This window comes from Heteronotia binoei, chromosome 3 (assembly GCF_032191835.1).
Source record: "Heteronotia binoei isolate CCM8104 ecotype False Entrance Well chromosome 3, APGP_CSIRO_Hbin_v1, whole genome shotgun sequence".
Taxonomy (NCBI): Eukaryota; Metazoa; Chordata; class Lepidosauria; order Squamata; family Gekkonidae; genus Heteronotia; species Heteronotia binoei.
Window position 1 is genome coordinate 46,745,020 of NC_083225.1, and position 14,145 is coordinate 46,759,164.

The 14,145-nt window shown below is 40.1% G+C and overlaps 1 protein-coding gene across 6 annotated transcripts in view; it reads left to right on the forward strand.

Annotated features, from left to right (window-relative positions):
• The window catches only part of ARHGEF7 (Rho guanine nucleotide exchange factor 7), a 143,743-nt gene that overhangs the window by 60,045 nt on the left and 69,553 nt on the right, over positions 1-14,145 (forward strand). For all 6 annotated transcript variants that reach the window (XM_060233704.1, XM_060233703.1, XM_060233705.1 and 3 more), the window contains 4 exons: positions 1,342-1,426; positions 1,977-2,107; positions 4,849-5,050; positions 8,292-8,380. In XM_060233704.1, the coding sequence (XP_060089687.1) occupies positions 1,342-1,426; positions 1,977-2,107; positions 4,849-5,050; positions 8,292-8,380 (507 nt within the window). The remainder of the gene's footprint in view (positions 1-1,341; positions 1,427-1,976; positions 2,108-4,848; positions 5,051-8,291; positions 8,381-14,145) is intronic.

Consider the following 14,145-nt stretch of genomic DNA (forward strand, 5'->3'; position numbering starts at 1 on the left):
CCAAAAAAATATGTGGCCATAGGTGAGAATATTTAACACAACGCAGATTGTTAAAGCTGCAGTACTGAAGTCCTAAGCGCTGCTCACGACCTGAGTTCTATCCCAGTGGAAGCTGGGTTTTCAGGTAGCCGGTTCGAGGTTGACTCAGCCTTCCATCTTTCCGAGGTCTGTAAAATGAGTACCCAGCTTGCTGGGGGAAAGTGTGTAAAAAGTCTGCTGTGAAAACGTGAAAGCAAAGTTACCGCAGAGTCAGAAATGACTGGCGCTTGCACAGGGGACCTTTCGTTTCCTAGTATCTGTGGCATGTAAGGATGTTGTTCATACAGGTTAAAAAGAGGAAGAGAAGCCAGATTACTTAAAACAGGTTTTACATTGCATATTAATTTTAACGTTAATTCTATATTTGAAGGTGTTTGGCTGCAGTTATGACATAAATGTTATTAACAGCTTAATCCTGGATGAATTTATGACTTATGGCGTGGCACCTGGAGCGATAGCAACTACCAGTGGGCTACCTCTGTTTGTTTCCTTTACTGGAGCATCCTGGGAAATCTGCTGAGGTCGCCTGTGTCCTGGAGAGCAGTGGCTGCCTCTTTGTCACCCCTACAGCTTCTGCTGAGCCCCAGTTCCTCACCTATTCAGGTCTTTCCTAAATATCTGATGTAGTTGGAAAGTGACAATCCCACCCATTTGTTATAACATATTGTTATGTCACTTGTGGACTAATAATTTTGATTTCCAGAGGGGGCTGTGGAGCCATTTCCTCTCCCAGATATTATTTTTAAAAAATAAAACCCAAGCTGAAGCGTGCTTTATGTCTTAATTGTTTTAATATTTTTGTACGTGTATTTTGACTTTGATTTTAATTGTTTTGAAGACATGTTTTTGATCAGTTCTAATGGTTTTTAAGATATGTTTATTGTGTGTGGTTTTTATTTGTCAGCCACCTTGATGGCCCTGGTGAGAGTAGAAAGGCAGGGTATAAATTTTGAATGTGAATAATAATGAAACAACTTCTTAAGCAGTGTTATTATACCCAGGCCTGAAATTGTTCTGCTGTTTTGAATTAATGTCAAAGCTATTTTACTGCTAGACAATGAGTACAACTGAAATGCAATGGGATATATTTGTAAAATTCCCCCTCCCCTATTAGGAGCTGGGTATCTTAATCTTGCAGCAACTTCAGATTCTGGACTATCTTCAAAGGCCATTTTATGAAATAATATAACTGTTGGTAAAGCTCATGAATTTTTTTTTAATGACAGGTCTTTTTATTTAAGTAACTTTACTTGTTCTCAGTGGTATGACTTTTCACTTGATGTATTTTCCTTTCTTTTTCAGACCTTTGACGCAAATGATCTTTATCAAGGACAAAACTTCAACAAGGTGCTCAGCTCCTTAGTGGCTCTAAATAAAGTAACAGCAGGTAAGTGGAATTTTGTATGCTCCTAATTGTCTTGATATCTGCATCCCTGCTACCACTGTGCAGAAAGATATCAGTGTGTTTCATTCCTTGCTTTGCTGTCTTCTTCTGTCCCCCACTCCACTCACATTTTTAAATAATGGAAGTGGTACTACCTGAATGGCTGTGTTAGATAAGAAACATTAGCTAGCGATTGTAACAGAGTTCATGATGAGAAAAATTACTCATTACTTTCATTTGATTTTGCATGTTAATGTTGAACTCTCCAGTTTCCCAGACTTTGTTAGTAGTTGGGATGTTATGGGCTACTTGCTAACAGGTTTCTGAGTGATATGGAAATACCTTAACTGTTTTGAGAAGTTCATTTAGTAGGAGAATGACTTGTAAATGGCCATTGATTAGTTTCAGACTTGTCTTCCAGCTACTTTTTAAGCATTTTCTTTGTAAGGGAGAGAAATATGCTAACAGTTTGTAAGGAAATCAAGCATAAATGCTTGTCTGTAGGACAATTATGGTTACCTTTCTGAAGTACAAGTGTGTTTTGCCTTTCCAGACATTGGGCTAGGAAGTGATTCTGTGTGCGCAAGGCCATCTTCTCACCGGATAAAATCATTTGATTCCTTGGGATCCCAGTCTTTACACAGCAGAACTTCAAAACTTTTTCAGGGCCAGTATCGAAGTCTGGTAAGTACTGACCCATTTCTTTTTCTCTTTCACTCTTTCATTAAAAATGTTGTTTACTCTCTTTAATGAGTAATGCAAAGTGAGAAGCTTGACTCACATTAACAGATACTTGATAGGTGAGAAGGTAATGATCAGTTACAGAGGCCTTTGAGACTTTTTCTTGTTATTGATGCCACCTTCTTCAGTTCTCATGAATTTTATGTAAGTCAACATTATAAACTTTGTCTTCACTATCAGTGCAATCCTAAGAACACTTTTCTGGGATTGTCGTCATATGGCATTGTGAGCACTATAGCTAGGAGATTCTAAAATTGTTTGGCAGTCAGACGCTCTAGCTCTTTTAGTGTTATGCACCAGTAGGTGGTGAGTTAGACTTGTTTTTAAGGTATCACACCCCTAGTATTCCCTGGAGATTGTCCTTACAAATATTAGCCAAGGCTAACCCTTCTTAACTTCTGGGATCTGATGAGATTGGGCTAGCCTGGGCTATCCAGGTCAGGGAGTAAGAACTGAGTAGGGTTCTGAGTGGACCAGCTTAAGATTGCTTTCTCTGTGTCCTTGGACATGATTTTCCATGGGCAAAATAACAGATGAATCAACTATAGGCCTGTATGAGAAGTCTCATAATCACTCATTGTGTTGCTTCCTTCCAGTGCACCTTGTAAATAGTCTCAGTATTTGCTATAGAGGTGAGACTGTTGTGGTCCAGGAATCCTCTAGCATCCAGTAATGCTATATTGTGCAGAACAATAGCTGTCTAGTGCTTAATAAATAAATAAATGCGATTGCTCAACTGATTGGCATCAGTGTTTTGAAAATGAGCAGAGATCAAGCAACTACATTTTAAGATCATTCTGTACTGTTTCCTCTTAACCCTTATTCAGGAGTTTCTCCTGGCTAGTTGGTATTAGCCCACACAAACGTTCAAAGAAATACTAATACATCAGGCTCCTACTTTCTTCCAGTCATTTTTAAATGACTCTATCTATTGATATGAGGAACTGTTTGCAGTTCCTTCATGCAGATCTTGAATATCAGCAAGTGATAGCAGTTTGCGGTAGTAAAACTTACAGGACAAGTCATTAGGCAAAGTAGTGTTGTGAATGTTTCTTGGAAAAACTACACTGATCTAAATGGAAAAAATTAGGACAGAACCTTAAAATAATTAGGTGAATTTAATAGTTAATCAGAAGCGACACTTAGAATCCCTTATCTTAAAGTCTGTCTGCATAATTAAGCTTGTTGCCCTCAGATTTAGCATTGAAATTATCTTGTTTGGATAACAGGTAGCATATTTTACTGTCGTAAGCAGTGTAGTTAGACTTAGACTGAAGTAACTGTATTCCACACTCCAAGAGACCCCAAGTAACTCTGCATACCACACTCTAGACAAAGATTTATTCCAAATGGTTAGAACTTTATAGACAAGGAAGAAGGGTGGAAGGAAACATCTGCTTTCCCCATCCCAAGATAGATTTTTTCAGATCTGTTAATATTTTGATACTGAATTTAGGTGCCCCTGTTCCTAGTGTTTAAATGGACAAATGTCTGATGAAGGGAGCTTTGACTCTCAAAAGCTTATTTTCTGCAAATTTTGTCTGTCTCTAAGGTGCTAGTGATAGGCTTCCCAATCCCCAGTTAGGGGCAGGGGATTCCCTGGTTTGGAGGCCCTCCCCCAGCTTCAGGATTATCAGAAAGCTGGAGGGGGGTGTCCACTGTGCATTATACCCTATGGCAACCGATTTCCCATAGGATATAATGGAGAATCAATATGTGGGTATCTGGGGCTCTGGGGGGCTGTTTTTGAGGCAGAGGCACCACATTTTCAGCTTAGCATCTGGTGCCTCTCCTCAAAAAACTCCCCAAGTTTCAAAAAGATTGGACCTGGGTGTCCAATTCTATGAGCAACAAAAGAAGGTGCCCCCCATCCTCCGTTATTTCCAGTGGAACGAAGGCATTTAAAAGGAATATGATGGCCAGCACACCCCTCAGAGTTCAATTGTGTTTGTCACAACCTTGCTTCTGGCTCCACCCTCAAAGTCCCTAGATATTTCCTGAGTTGGACCTGGAAACCCTAGCTACTGGCCTTTCATTTAAATGAACAAAGACACTGTTTTACTGTATAAAATGTTAGTGTATCTTTTTAGGCATTCTGATCTCTCTTGCTCTTCAGACAACCATTTCCTAAATGTACCCTCTCCCAAGATTGACCGTATGACAGCAGTTAGATTTTCTGTGGTTTAGCTTCATTCCTCTGGAATGGCCTACTAAAGCAGGGGCAGAGAGATCTTTCACTTGCTGCATTTGGGACGGCCTATAAGTCAGTTTTATTTCAGAAAGTGGGGTGGAGGGTGATCTGTTTTGCCAGATTAAGTTGGTGTTTTTAACTTGCGTATCATTTTTTTATTGTTTGTATGTGTATATGTGTGTGTCTCTGCAGCTCTTGTTGCTTTATTAGCTGCCTTGATTCAAGAGATGAGTGAGATATAAATATTTTCAATAACTATATGCCAGAAGCATTTTTTGTCAGATGTTCTGAGACTCACAAATGCTCTTTAGGTATTACAGAAAAGACTTTTTCCTGCAATTCTACAGTTGTTTAACAGTCTTTTGCAGTAAAGTGAAAAGTTCTTTAGTTGTCTTGTGGCAAAGTCAGGAGATATTTCATTTACTTAGATTTTAAACTTGTATTGTATTTTTGAACATGCCTGAATTTTTTTTCTTTGCCCCCACAATTCTAGGACATGACCGATAACAGCAACCATCAATTGGTGGTGCGAGCAAAATTTAATTTTCAGCAGACCAATGAAGATGAGCTTTCCTTTTCAAAAGGAGATATTATTCATGTAACAAGAGTGGAAGAAGGAGGCTGGTGGGAAGGAACTCACAATGGCAAGACGGGTTGGTTTCCCAGCAATTATGTAAGAGAAGTAAAATCAAATGGTGAGTTTCAAGATTCTGTCTAGTCTTGTTGTTTTTGAGGTCCTGTATCAATATATTAAATTAGAAGACTGGGGCCACAGCAGACAAGACAGGTCTGCCCAGAAAACCAAGAAAAGTCTGTGACTGTAGAAAAAACTAAAAGCTTAAAAAAATACTTCGGGGAGTTAAAGCATTACCAAATGATATAGGAGCACCTGTAACTTTAAGAAATGAATGCCCTCAGTGGCTGCTGTTAGCAACTGTAATAGTATTGCAAACCTTTATGCCCTGGCTTCTTTCAGAAAAAGTCAAGGGAGGGTCCTTTCCAGGATGTTTTGGCCTCTGAGGGAAAACTCATTGGGATCAGGCCTAGCAGCAATAATTGGGCAACTTGCTACTACTTGACTTGCATGACTCACCCAGGCCAGAGCGCTTGTTAATGTTCAAGAGCAGCTACCTCACAAAAGCCAGTATGATGTAGTGGTTAGAAATTTAGACTAGAATCCGAGAGACTTCCAATGGTGCCGTGGGTGCTCAGTGAATGACACTTGGACCAGTCATACATTCTCAGCCTAATCTGCTTTGCAGGTAGATCAAGATGGGTAGCCATGTTAGCAGCTGAAAAGCTGTAGCAGCAGAAAAGAGCAGGAGTCTAGTAACACCTTGTAGACCTTAACAAAATTTGATGCTGGGTATGAGCTTTCTGAAGAAGTGAGCAGTGACTCATGAAAGCTACCTCAAATACTGTTCGTCTTTAAGGTGCTAATGGACTCTTGATCTTTTCTGCTGCTTCCTCACAGTGTGGTTGAGAAGGTAAAATGGATGAGAATGATGTAAGCGGCTTTTAATTCCCATTGAGTAACCAGTAGAGATGCAATATTTTCTTATCAAACCTAAATTTTAATGTTTTAAGGGTGTCAAATGCATCATTCCTAATTTTGCTAGTATATCAAGTATGATTTGGCATATGTAAGTGCCTTTGTTTTATTCAAACAAGATTTGCAATATGCCCAGAGAGAGCACTGCAGATTGCTGCATCTTCCACTACCTAAGCATTAAGTTTTGCATCTGAGAAGTAGGGGGAAAATAAAAATTGAAAATAAGAACATAAGACGAGCCTTGCTGAATCAGAGCTGTGGTCCGTGTAGTCCAACATCGTGTCTCACATTGTGGCCAAACTGTTCCTCTGGAGGTCTGGCAATAGAAATAATGAATAATTAGGAAGTGGTCATTTGTATCTGACTATCACCATATTTGAATATTGACAGCATTGAAAATGCTGACCTTTTCAGTAACAGACTGCCATCCCTGTGCTTTGCAGCCCCTGGGGAGCTTTTACAAGTGGATGATGGGAAGGGGGAGCATTGTTGATGTGGCAGTGTCACTTCTGGGTGATTACCTGGGAGTAATGTTGCCATGGTAGCAATACTATAGGATTCTCCCCAGTCTACATGGGATGGACCATAGAGATTGGGGAAATTCCCAGAGCATCATGGATATGGCAACCAAAAGTAACGGCATCATTCCCCCCCCCCAATTTTCTCCCAACACTAATTTGCTTGAAAGCAGGGTAGGGTGGAAAATTGCCTGCCACGGATAACCTGATTCATTAGTGTGGTGTCATCATGTGCTTGTATCATTAATTGTGGAGAAAATTATGAAAATATGCTGAATGTGCCTACAGTATACCTTGGAATTCAAATTACCTAATTTTATAGACTGATTAAAAAGTCAGTAGCTGTATTGGTATATATATAATTATATGCTTCCTGTCTGTAACTTTTCCATATGATAATAACATAGCTGGATTGGTCCATAGCAAAACCCCAAAACAGTACCATCTGTTTTTATATTTCCAATTGAATGATATCCATTTTTGCTGCTTCTTTGCGGCATGCTGAGGGTGCAGCTTAATAACAACTAGGTACCTATTGATAATCAATTATGCATTTTGCATAGGAGAGAGAGAGAGCGCTAGCATGTGCCCTGGATAGCCTGATCTAATCAGATCTTGGAAGCTAAACAGGGTCAACCTTGACTAGTATTAGGAAGGACAATCTTCATGGAATACTAGGGTTGTGATGCAGAGGCAGGCAATGGCAGATCACCTCTGAAATGTCTCTTGCCTTAAAAAAGTGGTGAGTATAACTTACCACTTTGTGCATAACGCTAAAAGTGCTACAACTTTTGGCTGCCAGACCATCTTAGGATCTCCTGGCTATTCTAAACACAATGTCATAATGATAATTATTATTAATTATTATTGGAAAGAGAGGTCTCATGACCATGGTGTTGAGTTCTGCACTCCACTTTTGCTTTGAACTTCTGCTCTGATGAAGAGTTCTGAAGAACTTGAAAGCTTGTGCAATGAGTTGTGTTTTCTTTTGGTTGGCCTTAATAAATGGTATTATTACATGGCTTCTATTCTTGTAGAGTCCCTGGCAATATTAAAACTACATAGTTTTTAGGAAGCATTTTGAACATCTTGAATGCTTAATTTCTTCCAAAAGAGAAAGTATTCACATTTAGTATTTAAAATTTAAGAGTTTCACTTTTAATTTTGCAGATTTTGGCCTTTTACGGATGTAAATCACTATGTCTCTTGATGTTGAACAGTACATGTGTGTAAGAGGTGCAAGTATTTGTCTCTAAGCCATTAGTCCTTCTGTTAGTCCAAGGGTGGCCAAACTGTGTCGCAGTAGCCATATGTGACTCTTTCACACATACCGTGTGACTCTTGAAACCCCCACCACCTTGTCAGCTGGCTTGGAGAATGAATTTAAAGTTGCTTTCTTTCTAATGGCAATCTATGAATCTTTTAGTGCAATTCTGGAAGCCTTTTCGACAAAGAAGCTGTTACAGTATTTTACAGTTCTGCAATAAACACTGAATGATGGTCTTTGCGGTCAAAATTCATACCACTTCCCCCCCCCCCCTCCCGTGCAATGTATTCTATGAAAGGTATTTGGAAGTTGTCCTACTCTTGAGTAAACATAGTCCTTCATATGAAATGTGGTAGTCACAGTATTTGTGATCACAGAGAACCTGTTATAATGTGTTTCTTCTACAAATGTCATTTAAAAAAAAAGTTATCTTTGCTGGTTGATTTGACAGAGCTTATATGAGTACATATTTAAATTGTCCCATTCCTAAGTAAATAGCCTGAATCCTGTCATCATTGCTTTAAGAACAGCAGTTGGTTTGACCTCTAGTGTTGGAACTGTAGAATTGCATCCTATTGCTACAACATTTTCTATTTCAGAAAAACCTGTCTCCCCCAAATCAGGAACGCTGAAGAGTCCTCCAAAAGGATTTGATACATCGGCTATTAGCAAAAGCTATTACAACGTGGTGAGTGATCTTTTCTCTTAACATATGATCTTTTTTCTTAACCTATGATCTTAAACCAGGTATGTACAATTAATACTTTGCCAAGCTGCATACAACCTTCCAGTGACACTAGGTGCCGCTTCTGTTTTTCACCTGTATGCATTTCACATGCAGAGCGCTTTACTCACTCTGCTTGTAGCATGCCGTAATAGGTATGAGATGGATTAACTGCATGTGAATGTGAATGTATTTAGATGTGAAGGTTATTAGGGTGGGTATTTGAACTCTTTGTCCTTTGTGCTTCATCTTGGCTTTGGTTCTGTTCTGATTTGCCCTTGGACTCAGTATTGAGGGGCAGTTCTGCTGAGTTTTTCTTCTTATTGCAGATTCTTCAAAGCTGAGAAAATGTTTGCGTTGATCCTTTGTGCAGAAAGTTTTCTGCACTCCAAAATCTTGTGTATTGTAGCAGCAGAAGAGGGGAGCTGTGGAGATTAACTTGGAATAGCACACCAATTTAGTACAGATTTTGAAAAGTCTTTCCTGTAGGATGCCTGCTAATAGGACCTTCAGGTTGTTGTGTTGGCATCTGAAAAGATTAAACATTTGAAGGCTAGTTAGACATTTCTGTTCATGGTCTTAGGACACATGAGGGGAAGAATATTAGTCAGGCCTTCATTTTATGAGGTAGATCTGACCTAAGCTGGCAAGGCTTAGACAGCTTTAAGGAAGTTTCCCACTTCCATATATCAATACTGGCTGATACATGTAGAAAGATCTGTTCAGTCTTAAGCTCTTTCTTTCCACTTAGGCCAAAGTGATCGTGCTAAATGCAAAGCAGACACTCTCTGCAAATGTCTTATCTCACAGAGGCCCATTGTGTGGTGCCTCCCTCATGCGTGCATACATACACACGGACCACTTGTTTTGCTTTCAGTGTAATCACCATGGAAAGCGGAGAGCGAATGAGCTCACTTTCACCACTGCGCAAAATCAACAGTGCTTCTCTTAAAAATATGAAATATAGGCTTGTGTTTGAGGGTTCAAACAGGCCCTGTCTTTTGGCAGGTTTTCCTTCAAATGAGTAAAGTGTAGGCCCAAATAAAAAGGGGTTATCCTAAATGAATCAAGAAGCAGGTTGATTGAGCCACTAGGGAAACGTGTTGATGCCTCAAAAAGAAATCTACCTAATTGTTCTCCCCAGGCCTACCTCCAAGGATCTTAGGGTTAGGGATGGGCACAAACCTCATCACAAGTTTAATTTTGTGACTAACATCATTGAGGAGTGCTGCGCAGACTCGGAGGAAGGCAGCCGCTTGTCTCTTCGCTCCTACTAACGCTAAGTTGTTTTAATCTTTTAACTTTTATCTTGCCTTGATAGAAGGACTTACATCACTGGTTCATAGTTCATAAACTGGAGGTTCATGTCCATCCCTGTGACCACAACCCTCCATATGTTTTTGGAGGTTCATGGGGTTTGTGTTGGGAAGCGGGGGCGGGGGACAAGAGGGATCGCTGAAATGGCTTGCATTTGTTTCAGCCTAACAGAATGCAAGCCATTTTAACAATTCCTTTTGTTCCCCTCTTCTCTCAACATTCACTTCAAATGACTTTTGCAAGTGGATGCCACATGTGAGTTAAATCCAGGTGTTTGGACTTCTCTTGCAAAAGCCATTTAAAGCTGTGTTTGAATGAAATCTAAGCAGCACTTGGACTTTATTTGCACACAACGCTTTCTTGCAAAAACAATTTAAATGGAATAGTCCCTTATTATGGCTTTTGCAAGATCTCCCTCCTTTGAGAAAGGGCAGATGTTAGATCTTCCCCTGAACCTTACAAACTGAACTGGTTTAGTAAACAAGGATGTTTGGTAAGGTTCATGGCTTGAATGATTTCAGTAGTTTAGTTTACAGATTGCTGAAAGTTTGAGTGGAAATTTGCCTGTGTTACCTGTAATTTTTCTGTATCAGTTTTCATATCTTGAGCTCTCAAATGTTTAGTCTGAAATGCATCTCATCACTTTTTACCTTTTTTGTTGTTTAAAATTTTCCCGTTACATTTTTAAACTGTTAAATATCATTTGCATATTATGGCTTAACTTCAGGGGCCTGTTTTCTGAGGTATGTTAAAACCAAGGGCAGAAGCTGTCATGAGGTTTCTGTGGCTCCAAGGGGTATTTTCAACAGGGACCTTCACTTAGGAAAAAGGAAAGGTCCCCTGTGCAAGCACCAGTCGTTTCCGACTCTGGAGTGATGTTGCTTTCACAACGTTTTCATGGCAGACTTTTTACGGGGTGGATTGCCATTGCCTTCCCCAGTCATCTGCACCACTTTCCCCCCAGCAAGCTGGGTACTCATTTTACCGACCTCGGAAGAATGGAAGGCTGAGTCAACCTTGAGCTGGCTACCTGAAAACCCAGCTTCCACCGGGGATCGAACTCAGGTCGTGAAGCACTGCAATCTGAAAATGCAGCAGTTACTGTATTTTTTGTAATCTCTGTGTGTGTGTGTTTGTAAACATGATGTAGTCTTCACAGCCTTCCCTGTGCTGCATCCCTGCCTGGCATGTTTATCTAAAAAGTATATCTGAAGATAGTGGAAATACAAGAATTATGGCAGTTTAAAACCTAAGTACAATCTGTGTGTAAATCTAAATTCAAGACTGTTCTGCAACAAGTCCTTAATATATGTAAGAAGTGTCGGATAGTCAGACTTTGAATCTAGGGACTTAATTTGCAGCAAGCCCAAGCTGTGGGCTTGACATCCCATTCAGAACCATCAACCCTGGCCAAGAATGCCAAAGGGGCCCGGGACTCACGCTCTGCTGAGTCCAGGAAGTACAAGGAGAAAAAGAGGCGCCATAGTAGCTGATGGCCATTTTAAAATGGTATAAAATTGTTTACGTTTATATAATGGTTGTTTCTTTTTTGTTTTCTTAATTTTGACAAACTTGTCTTATTTTTATATAGGGTTAATCCCATGAAAGGTCTTCCTTTTAGGAGTTACTTGACACAATATAGTTGTCAGGGTTCCCCCTCCCCCGCCCCCAAGATGGGAATATGAAAATAACTCTTAATGGCTTGTTTTGAAATTAGGCAACCCAATGCTCACTTCCTGTGTAGTTCTGTGAGTGTAATAAGCTGAATACCTGCACGTCTTACAAAGTGATTCTGTCTGGGATCCCTGTTTTTGTCCTCTTACCTTCTTTTCAAGCCTCTCCCACCTCTGCATTTAGCTTCGTATTGCAATTGTATGTAGACTTGCAGTAGTCTACTGATGTTTCCTCATCTTTACGTTGCAAGATAAGAGTTGTTAATTTTTCTGTATATGGGTATGCTTGTGCAGGATTGTTCTTTGTAACTGGCTAATTAATAGCCTGGTTGCATTGTGACATTTTTGTAGTGCTTTTTGTAGAATAGAGACATTTTAATCTTTGGGGCAGGAGTCAAGTTACCAACAAAAGAATGAACTCAGAAATAGTCTCCCTTTCCTCCCCTCTGCAATTGAATAGGCCCATTCAAGGAAATAAACAGGAGTCCAGCAATGCTAATGAAAGAAGCAGTGAATTCTCCTGTTTTAAATAGTTCAGCATGTCACTTGTTTCATCAAGTTTTCATAGAGGCATGAATAACTTGTCTATCCCGAACACATTACTTATTGCATGTAGCTAGTCTAGTGTGTCCAAAAAAACCTTACCAGTGCTGGGAGCGCAATTGCATGTATACTGGAGTTCTTAAAGCAACTAAGACTTCTGTTTCGAAAGGAGTAAAAGCCCTGAGTATAAACTTGTAAAATTATATTGTTTTCTGCAAGCATAAATGTGCCCAGTGATGGTTCTGCTGTACCTCACGGAAGTCCCTATGCTCCTGCATTTTGTTGTATGGGGTGGTTAGACTTATTCTTTGCCAAAAGATCTCTCTGTAAAGATACGGCAATATAGAAATCTTTACAGGACAAAGGTTTGAAAGAGTTCTGAAGGAGCACAGGGAAGCTACAAAGAGGACTTCACAGTGGGAAATCCTGGAAATTTCCTGCATCTGAATGCTGGATCTCAGGGATGCCATCTGATGACCTATGCCTAACAGAGGGAACAAAAGAGAGCATTTCATAGGTAATTCATGAACCCAGGGCGGTCACTAAATAGCCCTTAAAAGTGAGATTGCTCTTTTAATAACAAAAATATGCAAGTCAGCTTGAAAACTGAGCTTTTCCTCACAGGATTGGAAACTACTCAATGTAAAATGTTATTTGTAAAAGGAACCCAGTGGGAGCTTGAGAAATTTTAGACCTAACTGTTCAGGTAAGTTAGTAGAAGTCATTATTAATGCTAAACTTTTAAAAACAAACTTTTAAAGAAGCAGCCTGGCCAAAGATGAGTTAGTATAGTTTTTGCAAAGGCAAGTCTTACCTGGAGTTGGCATGTGCCTGCAGATATTTAGATAGTAGCAGCCCTGTTGATCTTACATACTTAGATTTTTTTTTTAGAAAAAAGTTTTTTTTGAAGAAGACGACTGCAGATTTATACCCCACCCTTCTCTCTGAATCAGAAACTCAGAGCGGTTTACAATCTCCTATATCTTCTCCCCCCATAACAGACACCTGTGAGGTGGGTGGGGCTGAGAGGGCTCTCACAGCAGCTGCCCTTTCAAGGCTAACCCAAGGCCATTCCAGCAGCTGCAAGTGGAGGAGTGGGGAATCAAACTCGGTTCTCCCAGATAAGAGTCCGCACACTTAACCACTACACCAAACTGACTCTCTGAGAAGCTCCATACCAAAGGTTCCTTAGTTAGTTCAGCAGTTGTGGAATAAAATACAAGTCCTCTTGTGGATCAGTTCTAATACTCCCTCTAGGCCAGGGGTGACCAATGGTATCTCTCCAGATGTTTTTTGCCTACAACTCCCATCAGCCCCAGCCATTGGCCATGCTGGCTGGGACTGATGGGAGTTGTAGGCAAAAAGCATCTGGAGAGCTACCGTTGGCCACCCCTGCTCTAGGCTATGGAGTCTTGTGAGCAGACATTCTACTTTATGAACTACTGGCATTAAAGTTGTGAGCTACTGCATAGATTAGTTTGCTCTGGGGCCATTTTTCCTGAGACAAAAATGTGTGAGCCAAAAACTAAAAAACTGTGAGCTAGCTCACACTAACTGAGCTTAGAGGTAACACTGATCAGTTCCTAATTTTAAAGAGAGTGGATAATGGGGAGAAATAAATGAGTTATTCTCTCAGTGGAGGGAACGAGGGTCCTCAAACGAACTATATTCTCTGCATTTTGTAAGCCATATAGAGTTAGTGCTGTGATGACTACTGAGGAAGCCAAGTTTGCCTTGACATAAAATTATGAGTGGTGAAATCCCATGAAGACCTCACAGACCTGGAAAGGCTCTCTCAGAGGATGAATGGGTAACAAAATCATAACTCTAATTTAAACCTAAGTAAGTGCAAATTTGTGTATGTTAGGAGCAGTGTTCCCTCTAAGGTTCAGAGACTTGTGAGCAAAAAATCTACTTTGTGAGCTACTGGCATTAAAGTTGTGAGCTACTTCATAAATTAGTGTGCTCTGGGGTCATCCTTCCTGAGCTAAGACAAAAATGCGTGAGCTGGAGGCTAAAAATCTGTGAGCCAACTCACGCTAACTCAGCTCAGAGGGAACACTGGTTAGGAGGAATAATCAAATGGGTCTTAATTAATAGTGATTATCCATGAAGGAAATTTTGGACAGCAGACAGAAAAAAATCCTCCTCATTATGTCTTTGTGACGTAACTGCATTAGAATACTTTGCATTCTA